The sequence below is a fragment of the Rhinopithecus bieti genome, unplaced genomic scaffold, assembly GCF_001698545.2.
Source record: "Rhinopithecus bieti isolate Rb0 unplaced genomic scaffold, ASM169854v2 scaffold_13349, whole genome shotgun sequence".
NCBI classification, from domain to species: Eukaryota; Metazoa; Chordata; class Mammalia; order Primates; family Cercopithecidae; genus Rhinopithecus; species Rhinopithecus bieti.
Genome location: NW_016807772.1, coordinates 832,286 through 847,771, shown reverse-complemented (window position 1 = coordinate 847,771; position 15,486 = coordinate 832,286). Strand labels below are relative to the sequence as shown.

The following is a 15,486-nucleotide window of genomic DNA, read 5'->3' as shown; positions in this document are numbered from 1 at the left end:
GGGATAGCATTAGGAGATATACCTAATGTAAATGACGAGTTAATGGGTGCAGCACACCAACATGGCACATGTATACATATGTAACAAACCTGCACATTGTGCACATGTACCCTAGAACTTAAAGTATAACAAAAAATTTAAAAAAATACTAAAAAGAAGAAATATTACATTTTTCTGTTGAATTGAACCTTTTATCGTTATGAAACATCCTACTTTATCTTTTTAACTTAAAACCTACTATATGATATTGATGTAATTTTCTTTTGGTTAGTCTTTCCATGGCGCGCGCGCGCGCACACACACACACACACACACATATATATACACACATATATATACATAAAAGTATATATGTGTGTGTGTATATATATATATACTTTTATGATTTTGCTCTTAACCGATTTATGCCCTTTCCTTTAAAGGGAACTCCTGCAAACTGCATACAGTTGAACCTGTGTTTAATAGGAAGGTTTAGATTATTTACAGTGAATAAAATAGTTGGGTCATCTTTCTACTTGTTTCATCTATTCTTCAGTCTTCCTTTCAAAATTAGTCATATTTTCTTGAATCTTTGCATGTCTTGTAATTTTCACTGTATTCTGAACTTCATTTTTAAAATAATGGTTGTTTAGGGTTTCCTTTCCTATGTCAGACTGATAGGGCAATGAGAGGCTTATCACATTCCCATTAGTAACTGAACGGGGCTGGGGCTAGGTTGCAGTTTTAGATTGAGTTTACTTTGAATTAAAATGCCTCAAAGGCAACACCAGTTAAATATTTGTGCTACATTCTATGGACTTCGTCTCCAGTACCCAAAGATATTATTGGAGACTTTATTCTGCCTTTCCATCCCAGCTTCCTAGCCTCCCACGTGCTCAATTCTCTGCAAATATCTCATGGAGAAAACTCCCAGTGATTTTGGGGTTCCTCTATCTGTAAAGCCAGCTTACCAAGAAATGACTCATTTCCTTCTGGAAATTGACTGTGCCTAATCCCGTTTGTCTCCACAGCCCTACTATCTTTGTAAAAATACGATGTTTACATTTTACCTTTTAAAAGTTGTTGCTGGCCTACTTAGAAGTCCTTTGGACTATAGCTATAAAAGTGAACATTTTCTTTACCAATTAAATTATAAAGAGACTGAGTACTCTCCCATTCACATTTTCTCTGTGATTCTTTTTATCATATAAAAATATGCTTTCTTACACCAACTAAGCTTAAGCTACGGAAATAGCTTATATGTTAGTAAAAGTTTACTGTGGAAATACTTAATATATTAGCAATAATTAATTCAACGGCCCTCTTGGCTTTCACCAGACAATTAAATATTGTTGAGAAGAAAGCTAATCTTCCATGTTTGTCCATTCTAAAACTCTTTTGGTGATATCAAGTCACTAATTATTGAAACCTATTTCAGAGCTATGATAACTGGTTGATTTCAACTGGACAAACATTTTTATAAGTATAGAAATCTTTGTTTCTCTGGACTATATGAGGAAAATACCTGGAAAATCTGAGGCTTTAGATTTTTATTTAAATAAAATTTGTAAGAAAGATCTTTTTAAGCTAGATTGTTTAATTTAGATGAATTTCCAGTTCAAATTGATGACTATTTTCCCATTTTAAAATATATTTTGGTTGGTAGAACTGTACTTATAAAGGTTAGAACTAATTGATACAACCCCCGCCCCCCGCACTTTAAAATACAAATGAAAATTAAGTACTTATTTTAATTTTTCATGCGTGTATTTTGTTTTGTATACCTAAAATGATAAAACAAACATATTGGAATATGGATAAATGTGAAATACTTTCCAAAGCCAAGTGGTTTAAAAAATACTGTAATTATTTCAAATGATTTATGAAATCTTATCCTATAGTTTTCTTCTACTGAAAATTATTTAAAGAAACTAAACCGTAAGGAGACATAATTTAACCTGAAGGAGAGTGGTAAGAAGGAACTGACCTATATGCTATAAGTTTGAGTGTCACTCAATGATATGCAAAAATAGAATGTTAGTCTTTGTCAGTTACAGCTACACACTTTGTCTCGTCTTTACTCTTCTGCCTAGTGAAAAAACAAACTTGCTGAATAACAACAGATTTCACAGTTCAGTCCCTTAAGTTGTCATATTTTTGGTTTAAAATATGGCCCAGTTCAAAGTGTAGCTCTCTGGGCTTCTTTCTTCTCACTTTGTGCATGCTGGGCTTAGGGTCCACTGCCAGGAGCTGCCTGTGGTGGGTATGAGCATGACCCGTTCTCTGTTCCCTGCTAGCTGTGCCACTGATGGCAGTGTGTGTGTGTGTGTGTCTGTGTGTGTGTGTAAGTGGAGGTAGAAGTCTGCTTTGACATATGCTTACACTCAAGCAACAATGGTGATATGCACATTCTTTTGGTCTCTGCTGCTTCTTTACCCAATGCTGATAGATTGTGTTTGTTTATATGTGTGTAATCTTATAGCCCTGATGAGGATGCTATATGAGTGTCAGCTCACTGAGAGCTCAGGGAGTTGACAAAGCATACTGCAGGCAAGATTCCTTTTGTCCTGATTCTAAGACATGGGAACACCCCTCTAAATGTGAAGTCAAGGAAGAACCTCTTACCTGCCTCCATCAGTGGTAATTGGTGCTCCTCTCATTGCATGCATGGTATCAGGCTTGGGTCTCCTAGGGTCACCTGCCAATGCTTCTCCTACAGCAAATTTCCACCTCATCCACACTGCGGATTGAGGAACTGTAGTGAGATGCTATGAGCATCCTCCAGGGATGCCACACACGTGGTGGGATGGGGATGGATTCTCCAATACTGTAACTAAGGTTTTCAAACTCTAGCTGCTCAAGACAGCACAGTGTAAGTTGTCTACTTTTGTTTGTTTGTGTTTGAGACAGAGTCTCGCTCTGTAGCCCAGGCTGGAATGCAGTGGTGTGATCTCGGCTCACTGCAACCTCTGCCTCCTGGGTCCTGGTTCAAGCAATTCTCCTGCCTCAGCCTCACGAGTAGCTGGGATTACAGGCACGCGCCACCATGCCCAGCTATTTTTTTTGTATTTTTAGTATTCTACTATAAATGGGATTTCACCATGTTGGCCAGGCTGGTCTTGAACTCCTGACCTCATGATCCACCTGCCTAAGCATTCCAAAGTGCTGGGATTACAGGCGTGAGCCACTGCGCCCAGCCATTTGCTTTTTTTATATATAATTTCAACTTTTATTTTAGATTCAGGGCATACATGTGCAGGTTACCTGACTGTATTGAATGATGCTGAGGTTTGGGATATGACTGATCCCATCACCCAGGTGCTCAGCATAGTATCGAATAGTTTTTCAACCCTTGCCCCCTCCCTCATTCCCTGTGCCACTGATGGCAGCATGTGTGTGTGGCTGAGTGGTCCCCAGTTTCTACTGTTGCCATCTTTATGCCCATGAGTACCCAACTTTTGGTTCCCACTTATAAGTGAGAACATGTGGTAATTGGTTTTCTGTTCCTGAGTTGATTCACTTAGGAAATGGCCTCCAGCTTCATCCATGTTGCTACAAAGAACATAATTTCATTCTTTCCTATGGCTGTGTAGTATTCCATGGAGGTTATGTGTCACATTTTCTTTATCCAATCCACTAGACATGGACACCTAGATTGATTCTTTGCTATTGTGCTGTGATGAACCTGTGAGTGCATGTGTCTTTTTGGTAGAAAGACTTATTATTTTTTGTTTTGATATATACCCAATCATTAAATTGCTGGGTTGAATGGTAGTTCTAAGTTCTTTCAGAAATCTCCAAACCACTTTTCACACAGTGGCTGTACTCATTTACATTTCCACCAACAATGTATAATCATTCCCTTTTCCCTACAGTCTCACCAGAATCTGTTGTTTTTTGAGTTTTTAATAATAGTCATCCTGACTAGTGTGAGATGGTATCTCATTGTGGTTTTGATTTGCATTCCACTGATGATTAGTGTTGATAAGCATTTTTTTCATACGTTTGTAGGCCACTTGTATGTCTTCTTTTGAGAAGTGTCTGTTCATATCTTTTGCCTATTTTTTAATGGGCTTTTCTTTTTGCTCATTCCATTATTTAAGTTCCTTATATATTCCAGATATTAGACATTGGTCAGATGCATAGTTTTTGAACATTTTCTCCCATTTTGTACATTGTCTGGTTACTCTGTTAATAGTTTCTTTTGCTGTGCAGAAGCTCTTTAGTTTTATTAGGTACCACTTGTCAATTTTTGTTTGTGTTGCAGCTGTTTTTGAGGACTTAGTAATAAATTATTTCCCAAGGCCGACGTCCAGAATGATATTTCCTAGGTTTTATTCTGGGATTATTACAGTTTGAGGTCTTACATTTAAACCTTTAATCCATCTTGAGTTAATTTTTGTAAATGGTGAAGGATAGGGGTCCAATTTCATTCTTCTCCATATGGCTAGATAGCTATCTCAATATAATTTATTGAAAAGAAAATCTTTCCCCATTGTTTATTTTTGTCAACTTTGTCAAAGATCAGATGGCTGTAGGTGTGCAGCTTTATTTCTGGGTTCTCCACTTTGTTCTATTCATCTATGTGTCTGTTTTTGTACCAGCACCATGCTGTTTGGGTTACTGTAGCCTTATAGCATAGTTTGAAGCTGGATAATGTGATGCCTCCAGCTTTGTTCTTTTTGGTTATCATTGCTTTGGCTATGCACACTCTTTTTTGGTTCCATATAAATTTTAGGATAGTTTTTTCTAGTTCCGTGAAAAATGACACTGGTAGTTTGATAGAAATAGCATTAAATATATAGATTGCTTTGGGCAGAACGAACATTTTAATGAATTGATTCTTCCAATCCAGAGTATGGAATGTTTTTCCATTTTTTTGTGTCATCTGTGAATTCTTTTGGTAGTGTTTTGTAGTTCTCCTTGTAGAGATCTTTCACTTCCTTGGTTAGATGTGTTCCTAGGTATTTTGGTTATTTTTGTGGTTATAGTAAATAGAATTGCATTCTTGATTTATTTGGCTTTCAGCTTGAACGTTATGGGTGTATAGAAATGTTACTCATTTTTGTACATAGATTTTGTATCCTGAAACTTTACTGAAATTGTTTATCAGTTCTGGGAGCCCTTTGGAAGAGTCTTTATGATTTCCTAGGTACAGAATCACATCATACATGAAGAGAGACAGTTTCACTTCTTCTTTTCCTATTTTAATGCCTTTTATTTTCTTCTCTTGCCTGATTGCTCTAGCTAGCACTTCCAGTACTGTGTTGAATAGGAGTGGTGAGAGTGGGTATTCTTATATTGTTCCGGTACTTAAGGGAAATACTTCCAGTTCTTGCCCATTCAGCATGATGTTGGCTGTGGGTTTGTCATAGATGGCTCTTATTATTTTGAGGTATTTTCCTTCAATGTCTTGTTTCTACTGAGGGTTATCATGAAGGAATGTTTATTGAAAGTTTTTTCCATGTCTATGGAGATGATCATATGGTTTTTGTTTTTAACTCTGTTTATGTGGGTTTCTCACATTTATTGGTTTGCGTATGTTGAACCAACCTTGCATCCCAGAAATTAAACCTACTTGATCATGGTGACTTAACTTTTTGATGTGCTGTTGCATCTGGTTTACTAGTATTCTGTTGAGGATTTTTGCATCTATGTTCATCAGGAATATTTGCCTGTAGTTTTCTTTTTTTCATTGTGTCTTTGCCAGGTTTTGTCTTTTGCCAGGTATCAAGGTGATGCTGGTTTTTAAGAATGAGTTGGGCAGCAGATCCTTCTCCTTAAGTTTTTGGAATAGTTTCACTATAATAGGTATCAGCTCTGCTTTGTGTATCTGGTAGAATTTGTCTGTGAATGTATCTGGTTCTGGGCTTTCTTTTTTTGGTTGGCAGATTTATTACTGATTCAGTTTTGGACCTCAATATTGGTTTGCTTAGGGTTTCAATTCCTAGTTCAATATTGGGAGATTGTGTTTCCAGGAATTTGTCCATTTCCTCTAGATTTGCTAGTTTGTGTGCATAGGTGTGTTTATAATAGTCCCTGAGGATCTTCTGTATTTCTGTGGGATCGGTTGTAATGTCAACTTTGTCGTTTCTGATTGAAGTCACCTACTTCTGTCAACTTCTGACAAGAGGCAGGCCTGTATTCAGGGTCCAGGATCAATGCTCAAACTCTATAAGCAATTCTTTTGGGTACTCCACATTTGGAGCAATGACAAGAAGAAAACCCCCTCTTCCCTATAAATAGGCACCATGGAGAAGGATGGGGATGAGATAATGAGAGAATTAGCATCACATGACCTCTGCTGTCTCCAAAAGGCCATACTCCTCTCCTGCTACAAAAGGATTTTCTATGGAGTAGGGAATGCAACAAGTAGATGTGGGAGATTCTGTTGAACTTTCCACATTTTGCAAAGGCTGAAGCAATTTTTTACACCTAAAAGGTGATGAAGATGATTTTGTTACTCAGCTGTGAGTTGTCTCCCTGCTAGGGGCAGCCCTGGTCAGAATCCCTCCTTGGGGATAGGTAAAGCTTTTAGTCAGTAAATGTGATCAAATTCATATCTAGAAAAATAAAATAAATATGTACCATATGTATTTTACAAATGTTACATTTTATTAATATACACATAAGAATGAATTAAAATCTTTTAACATTTGACTGTCTGAATAAAGCCTTAATACTTTTTTCATTATTATTGGTGTTTTCAAAGGGAAAAATTATAATAGTACATAAATGCCTAATATACATGAAAACTTTTTATTCTCATTTGAAAATAACATAAGTCAGGGTTTAAGTTATTTGGTCTAAAATTACTGGTTGTTAGCCTTTTATGGGTTTACAAAGAATTCATACATATATCATCACATTTGGTCCCCACAACAACCTTTTGAAATTGATTCAAAATTTGCTTTTAGTTTATTATTATTTTCCCATACTTATAGATGTGATCATTAAAGCACAATTAAGTTAGTGACTTGTCCCCTGAGAACCAGGGCTCTTACTTGATTATGAAATCAAAATTCTGGGCTCTTCCCACTGTACTTGCCTCTCTCTACACATGTATTCAAATGTTGTTCTTCTTGGTAAGATGACGTATGCTTTACAATATGTCTCCCAAGCTAGTCCTTTGAGAGCAGGACCAGACATATTCCAGGCCCCCTCACTCTAGCACCCTCATCTCTTTGTGGTAAAAAACGTGTGTAAAACAGCTGTCCAGAATTACCGCACAGCTTGCATGTCAGTGGAACCTCGGGTCATTGTCTAAATGGCAACTTTTAGGGGATGAAGTCGAAAAAGGCCAAGGACGAACAATACTGAAGACCAAGTTCCCTTTGGACCTCAATTCCCTGAGTGTTTAAAAGGAAAGCTTCATCCTGTCCTTAATTTATTTGGATCTAACATAAAGGCTAAAGTCTGTGAAGCCTTTGAAGATAGAAAAACATTTTTTTTTTTCTTCCATTCGGCAGTGGTGAATTTCCTTGCCAAAGACTTCAGCATTAGGGGAAGTATTATGCTAAGCTCTGCATCCCACAGGGGTCATCATGACTTCCAGAAATATCCACAAGGGAGCACTGGGTGAGGAAACTCGAGCTAAAAAGTAACACACACATGCCAGTTGTTACCACAGTTACAACAGGAAAGGCCATAAAAGGTGTACTTTTATTTTGTTTCTATAAGCAGTGAGATATAAGCCTTGTGTGATTCAGGATCACTGGGGTGAATAATCCTAGCTCTATCTGTAGGGTTTTGTCATGGTTTCCCTGAGTTTAAACATGTAACAGGGCAGCAGAAGGAGGGATAAATGATTTGTGTATGCTCAATCAAGATGTTGCTACCGTTCTATCAGCTAACCTTTGCTCTCACAACCTGCATAAACTTGCCGTCTTTATTTATTCTCCTACCAGCAAATTACTGGAATTCAGAGTCATGTCTAATTTTAGTTAGCTTAGGGATGGCACTCGACAGGGTTATGAAAGGGGGAGAACATCTCTCTCATTCCTGAATTTCCGAGCCTGGATTATGGTAAAGCTGTGGAGATCACAGTAATTGAGATTTCCCAGGACACTCCCTTAGCGGGTTATGCTTCCCAAATCTGGCTTTCTAAGCATAACGGAATCTGGCCTAACCTGTCTTCCAATATTTGAGTCTGTTCCACAGCACCCGTGTCAGAGTGGTTTGTGTTCTTCACTTTGGTAAAACCTTTTTTCGTGACGCGTCACTACAGTTTGAGCCAGGTGATTTCATCTTTAGACAGCTATGATAGATAATAACGATACAATAAGAAACAATCAACACTTTTTAACGGGTTACTATGTGTGAAATACTATAAAAGTGCCTGTAATTTCATTTGATTCTCAGAATGACCCAGTGAGGAAGATAACTATTATTATCACTTCCATTTTACAGACAAAAATCTAAGGCTTAGAATAGTGAAGCAACTCCTGCAGTGCCGCACAGATATGAAATGTCAGGTCAGAACCCAGGGAAACTGGATCCAAAAACCTGAGAGAAAGCTATATCCTTTAACTTCTTCACCCAAAGCTGAAATCTGCTTCCTCGCTCCATCCTCCGATGACCCATGGAAAAAATATCTCTTCCACTACTTGTTCTTCAGATACTTAATCCAACTTTCAGGCCTTTTTTGCATTCTTTTCAGGACACAGGACACTGTTTTCAGGTGTTCATTCCCCAAATCCCCTAAACCATGTATTTTTCTCATTTGGCTTATTGTAGTAGCTGTCTAAAGGTCTGGCTGCTCTGTCTCCTCTTCCTCACCCAGCCGCCAAGGCCATGCTTAAAATACAAGTCAAATCACCTCATTCCTCTGCTCAGAACACTTCTGCAGTTTTTCCTGTCACTCAAGGTAAAACCTTAAGTCAACCTGAAGATTATAGAATTGTCTTACTGACATTACCTTTCCAAAATCGATGGTTCCCAATTATGCTGAGCCATAACAATAGTTTTCTTACTCTTAAAAATAAAAGATGACAAGGCCCCATGATATGTCCCCCACATCCCATGCCCTCCTCCCTATTCAGACTTGTTCCAGGCACAGAGGCCTGCTTGCTGTTCCCTGAACATGCCAACCCCTCTTCCTGGAATATCTGACTTGGAATATCCACATCTGGTTTTTTCCTGCCCCTCTTTCCATCTCCCCTTCAGAGTCACCTTATCAGTGAGGCCTTCTCTGACTGCTTTATCTTAAGTAGCAAATCTCTCCCCTTGCTGGTATTCTCTCTTTTCTTTCATTTCTCTATTTTTCTCCGTAGCACTTATCACCATCTGACTTACTGTTTATCTTACTTATTTGGTTTTTGCCTGCCCTCTCCCCCTTCCACCCACATTAGAATGTAAGCTCCAGGAAAGCAAAAAATTTTATCTTCTTAGTTCAGTTCTAAGGTTGAATCATAAGGAACTGGCCCACAAAATAACAATTTTGTATGAGTCAACCTACCATACCCCCAGCACTTAAGAGCAGCCCTTGGCACACAGTAGCACTCAAGTAGTTAGTGAGTAAATAACTTACCTATATATGGAATACTACAAACATTATCTGATACAGCCTTTATACACTTTACTAGCCTGGGTAAGAAATTTACCATCAGCTGGTCAGATTTGTGATACCATCTCTGTAGGTCTTTCTGATCCTATGTAGAGCCAAACATAGATGGATATGCAAATAAATATTGAGAACACTTTTGCTGATATATTGAACCTAGTTTTTAACAGTACGATGTGATATTTTTTTCATAGCACTCACTAGTAATTTTAACACTCATCTGTCAGTCTTAGAGCAACCTATGTTCAAAAGGGCAACTTCCCTTATCGATTGGTAGGATCTGCTTGGATTCAAGGTTAAGTCTTTCTTAAGCTAAATTAAGGCAGTGATTTTGCACAATCATCTGCCATAGTATGGCCTATTTATCTTACTACCACTGTGCTTACACAGAGGAGTGAGTATTCTTTAGAAAATAATGATGAATTAATAATCATGTTCCACTTGAAATCTCTCTGTTGATCTTTAGCTTATAATGAAGACGTAGCCGAAAATTATTGTAGAAAGAAACTTTTTCACAGGGCATCATTTGCTACTGGTAGATGAGACACAGTATATTTGATTCACTTTAACAATGTTTCAGTCATTTTGTTAAAAACTGCCAGAAATTCTAGTGTTAACAAATAGAAGCACTATGATGGAATAGATTATAGAATTAGATAAGAAAACCTAGGATAAAGATTGTAGGCCGAAAGAGTAATCCTTATTGGTGATCACAAGGTGTTGTAGAAATCGTCAAACCCAAGTCATCCCTTTGATTACCATTTCAAATTATTCACCGTTAATTTGCAGCACTTCTTAAGAAAAGTTGAAGCTTTTTGTTCTCACAGATTGAGAGCCAGGAGACAGCTTAAAATGTTTAAACAGACATAAAAAAGTTTTTTCTCCCTTCATTTAAAAAGCCCCTTATGAATCACAAATCAGCAATAATTCTCACATTCATCTAAAAGTTAATATAAAGCATTAGTTTTTTTATACCCACAACAAAACATGGACCTGCAGAAGTTTTCAAGCAATCCTCCAGCAGCTTCATGCGGGTCTTCTGGAGCTCTGGGCTGTCCCAGTCATCTTCTTCCACTCCCCAGTACAGATCTATGACCTGGGGACAAATGGATGAAGAGCATTAATTTACCTGTGGGCTTTGTTCTTATTTACAATGTCAAGCTAATGTGACTTTTAACATCTCTCTTTGCAGCATGTTTTCTCTTACAGAGCAGAGGTGATTTTTAAGATCCATTTAAAGAGATTTTTCATTCCATGATGGGTTGGGAATGAACCTTATAATTTCTTATTTTGTTTCTGATTACACTGCTGACATGGGCCCAGGGGAAATGAAATGCTAACTGTTGAAGGTTTTGGAGCATGGGCCTTTGTTGTCTTGAAATGGAAACAGAATTTTAAGGTTTGAAGCAGCTGGGATGAGGTTACCATAGTACTTGAGACAATTAAATCACCATACGTATATAATGTTACCATAAGTATTAATATGAGAAAGGAAAACCATAACAAATATTACTATACACTGACTGTAAGTCAAACACCTACATTTCTTTAAAAAAAAAAAAAGCCCTGTCATTATCACACTTTAGCATATGAGGAGAGATATTTTGCTTATGTCTGTTTTATCTGTAAGTAGTTCGGCTTTCATCAACATATATCTGAAAAACATGTACTGGCAAAAATGAAAGGTATGCCTTACAGAAAAGCGAGGATAATAGGATCCTCTATCTCCCTACTTCAAAGACTACTAAGGAAGATTCTGGCAGTCTATAACAAACTTTTACAAGTTTGCTCTTTGAAAAGTGCTATGGAGAGCATCCTGGGTTTTATTACCTTCACTCAACTGCTATCTGCATAAAGTAAATGTTCCCAGTTGTAGCTTTGAAAATTTCTTTTCCTTTCCTTGCTTCCCACAAGCCGAAACAAGACCCTCCCTACTCTTTTCCTCCTGCTTGCATGGCATTTGGTGAGATGGAAGCTCAGAGTATGGGTCCTCCCTTGTGGCCCCAGCAGATCTTGGGGACTTTGTGTGCTTCCCATTTCTTGGCTATGGGCTCCCACAGATCTGGATTGTTCCAGGTCTTTGTCTAAGTGCATTTGAGTGTTTAAGAAGGCTTATAGATAAATGGCAGCTCTTTAAAAAATATTCTCATGGCCCATTCCATGGGTTTCATCATATAGGAAAATATCAGCATTTTGATTTTGGGGGCTCTATGCTTTAATCTATCTTACAAAGTTTAATCACACAGTACGAAGAAAGGGGACATCAAAGAAGGTAACTTCATTATCCAATTTGACAGCCTCTAGCTGGGGCTACTTAAAAGTAAAATAAATGGGTAAAATTAAAAAATTCAGTTACTCAAGGGCTCAGCAGCCCCATACTGGTTCTCATGTTGGACAGAGGAGATACAGAGTATTTCACATCACAGTAAGTTCCACTGGACAGAGCTGTAAATTACTGAGCTTCAGAAGGGCACAGAAATTACCTAGTAATAAAAGAATAAACAGGGCTATAAAATAGTCTAATTTGTTAAATACTGGACAGCCCACAATTTGCAAAGGGTCATGTTTCCAGAAAACGAAAAAAATAAAGAAAATATTTATGGCTTATCTGTTGTTAATCTTTCTAGGTGTTTTCTATGCCACAGAGTACCTTTTGGTAAATTAATATCCTGCCACACTAGGATTTGTTTCTAATGTTTTAGAATACAAAAGATGAACTTTTCCACCTCACCATCCTTGGGAAGGATATCCCAGAGCTGCTGCAAATGCTGAGAAAGTGTCTCCCTCAGGGGAAGCAGAATCCCCTTCACATGCTAATCTGGTCTCCTGTCCTGAGAAGGACAATAATGGCCTTGGTTGAACAATGTGTTAAGAAAAGCTGGTAAGTAGACTGCCTCTCTAGGTTCCTCCTCTCTAGGCAGGGTATCTCTGAAAGAAAGGCAGCAGCCCCAGTCAGGGACTTATAGATAAAACTCCCAACTCCCTGGGACAGAGTGCCTGGGGGAAGGGGCGGCAGTGGGCACAGCTTCAGCAGACTTAAATGTTCCTGCCTATCAGCTCTGAAGAGAGCAGAGGATTTCCCAGCACAGAGCTCAAGCTCTGCTAAGGGACAGGCTGCCTCCTCAGGTCGGTCCCTGACCCCCATGCCTCCTGACTGGGAGAAACCTCCCAGCAGGGGTCGACAGACATCTCATACAGGAGAGCTCTGGCTGTCATCTGGTTGGTGCCCCTCTGCAAAGAAGCTTCCAGAGGAAGGAACAGGCAGCAATCTTTGCTGTTCTGCAGCCTCTGCTGGTGACACCCAGGCAAAAAGCGTTTGGAGTGGACCTCCAGCAAACTCCAGGAGACCTGCAGCAGAGGGGCCTGAGTGTTGGAAGGAAAACTAACAAACAGAAAGGAATAGCAACAACATCAACAAAAAGGATGTCCACACACCCCATCCTAAGGTTGCCAGCATCAAAGATCAAAGGTAGATAAATCCATGAAGATGAGGAAAAAACCAGTGCAAAAACCTGATAATTCCAACAACCGGAATGCCTCTTCTCCTCCAAAGGATCACAACTCCTTGCCAGCAAGGGAACAAAACTGGACAGGGAATGAGTTTGATGAATTGACAGAATTGGGCTTCAGAAGATGGGTAATAACAAACTCCACCGAGCTAAAGGAGCATATTCCAACCTAATGCAAAAAAGCTAAGAACCTTGATAAAAAGTTACAGGAACTGCTAACTAGAATAACCAGTTTAGAGAAGAACATAAATAACCTGACGGAACTGAAAAACACAGCATGAGAACTTCGTGAAGCATACACAAGTATCAATAGCTGAATCAATTAAGCGGAAGAAAGGATATCAGAGATTAAGATCAACTTAATGAAATAAAGCACGAAGACAAGATTAGAGAAAAAAAGAATGAAAAGAAATGAACAAAGCCTCCAAGAAATATGGGACTATGTGAAAAGACCAAACCTAAGTTTGATTGGTGTATCTGAAAAGTGACGGGGAGAGTGGAACCAAGTTGGAAAACACTCTTTAGGATATTATCCAGGAGAACTTCCCCAACTGGTAAGACAGGCCAATATTCAAATTCAGGAAATACAGAGAACACCACACAGAAACTCCTCGAGAAGAGAAACCCAAAGATACATAATCATCAGATTCACCAAAGTTGAAACAAAGGAAAAAATGTTAGGGGCAGCTAGAGAGAAAGGGCAGGAAAGGGAAGCCCATCAGAATAACAGCAGATGTCTCTGTAGAAACCCTACAAACCAGAAGAGAGTGGGGGGCCAATATTCAACATTCTTAAAGAAAAGAATTTCCAACCCAGAATTTCATATCCAGCCAAACTAAGCTTTATAAGCAAAGGAGAAATAAAATCCTTTATGGACAAGCAAATGCTGAGAGAGTTTGTCTCTACCTGGCCTGCCTTACAAGAGCCCCTGAAGGAAGCATTAAATATGGAAAGGAAAAACCAGTACCACTGCAAAAACATACCAAATTGTAAAGACAATCGACACTATGACGAAACTGTATCTATCAACTAATGGGCAAAATAACCAGCTAGCATCATAACAACAGGATGAAATTCACATATAACGATATTAGTCTTAAATATAAATGGGCTAAATGCCCCAATTAAAAGACACAGGTTAGCAAATTGGATAAAGTGTCAAGACCCATCAGTGTGCTATATTCAGGAGACCCATCTCATGTGCAAAGACACACATACGCTCAAAATAAAGGAATGGAGGAATATTTACCAAGCAAATGGAAAGCAAAAAATAAAAGCAATCCTAGTCTCTGATAAAACAGACTTTAAACCAACAAAAATCAAAATAGACAAGGGCATTACATAATGGTAAATGGATCAATGCAACAAGAGCTAACTATCCTAAATATATATGCACCCAATACAGGAGCACCCAGATTCATAAAGCAAGTTCTTAGAGGCCTACAAAGAGACTTAGACTCCCACATAATAATAGCAGGAGTCTTTAACATCCCTCTGTCAATATTAGACAGATGAACAACACAGAAAATTAACAAGGATATTCAGGACTTGAACTCAGCTCTGGACCAGGGGACTTAATAGACATTTGCAAAACTCTTCACCCCAAATCAACAGAATATACATTCTTCTCAGCACCTCATCGCACTTATTCTAAAATTGACCACATAATTGGAAGCGAAACACTCCTCAGAAAATGCAAAACAACGGAAATCATAACAGTCTCTCAGACCACAGTGCAATCAAATTAGAACTCAAGATTATGAAACTCACTCAAAACCACACAACTACATAGAAACTGAACAAACTACTCCTGAATGACTACTATGTAAATAATGAAATGAAGGCAGAAATAAAGATGTTCTGTGAAACCAATGAGAACGAAGACACAATGTACCAGAATCTCTGGGACACAGCTAAAGCAGTGTTTAAAGGGAAATTTATAGCATTAAAATGTACACAGGAGAAAGCAGGAAAGATATAAAATTGACACCCTAACATCACAGGTAAAAGAACTAGAGAAGGAAGAGCAAACAAATTCTAAAGCTAGCAGAAGACAAGAAATAACTAAGATCAGAGCAGAACTGAAGGAGATAGACACGAAAATCTCTTAAAAAAATCAATGAATCCAGGAGTTGTTTTTTGGAAAAGATTAACAAAATTGATAGACTGCTAGCCAGATTAATAAAAAAGAAAAGAGAGAAGAATCAAACAGACACAATAAAAAATGATAAAAGGGATATCACCACTGATCCCACAGAAATACAAACTACCATCAGAGAATACTATAAACACCTCTATGCAAATAAACTAGAAAATCTAGAAGAAATGGATAAATTCCTGGACACATACAGCCTCCCAAGTGTAAACCAGGAAGAAGTCGAATCCCTCAATAGACCAATAACAGTTCTGAAATTGAGGCAGTAATTAATAGCCTAC

General features: G+C 38.2%; 1 protein-coding gene across 1 annotated transcript in view; it reads right to left on the bottom strand.

Moving 5' to 3' along the window:
• NWD2 (NACHT and WD repeat domain containing 2) overlaps nt 1-15,486 on the bottom strand; it is a 220,622-nt gene that overhangs the window by 95,840 nt on the left and 109,296 nt on the right. Inside the window, exon 3 of the mRNA XM_017883789.1 lies at nt 10,521-10,637. Coding sequence (XP_017739278.1) covers nt 10,521-10,637 — 117 coding nt within the window. The remainder of the gene's footprint in view (nt 1-10,520; nt 10,638-15,486) is intronic.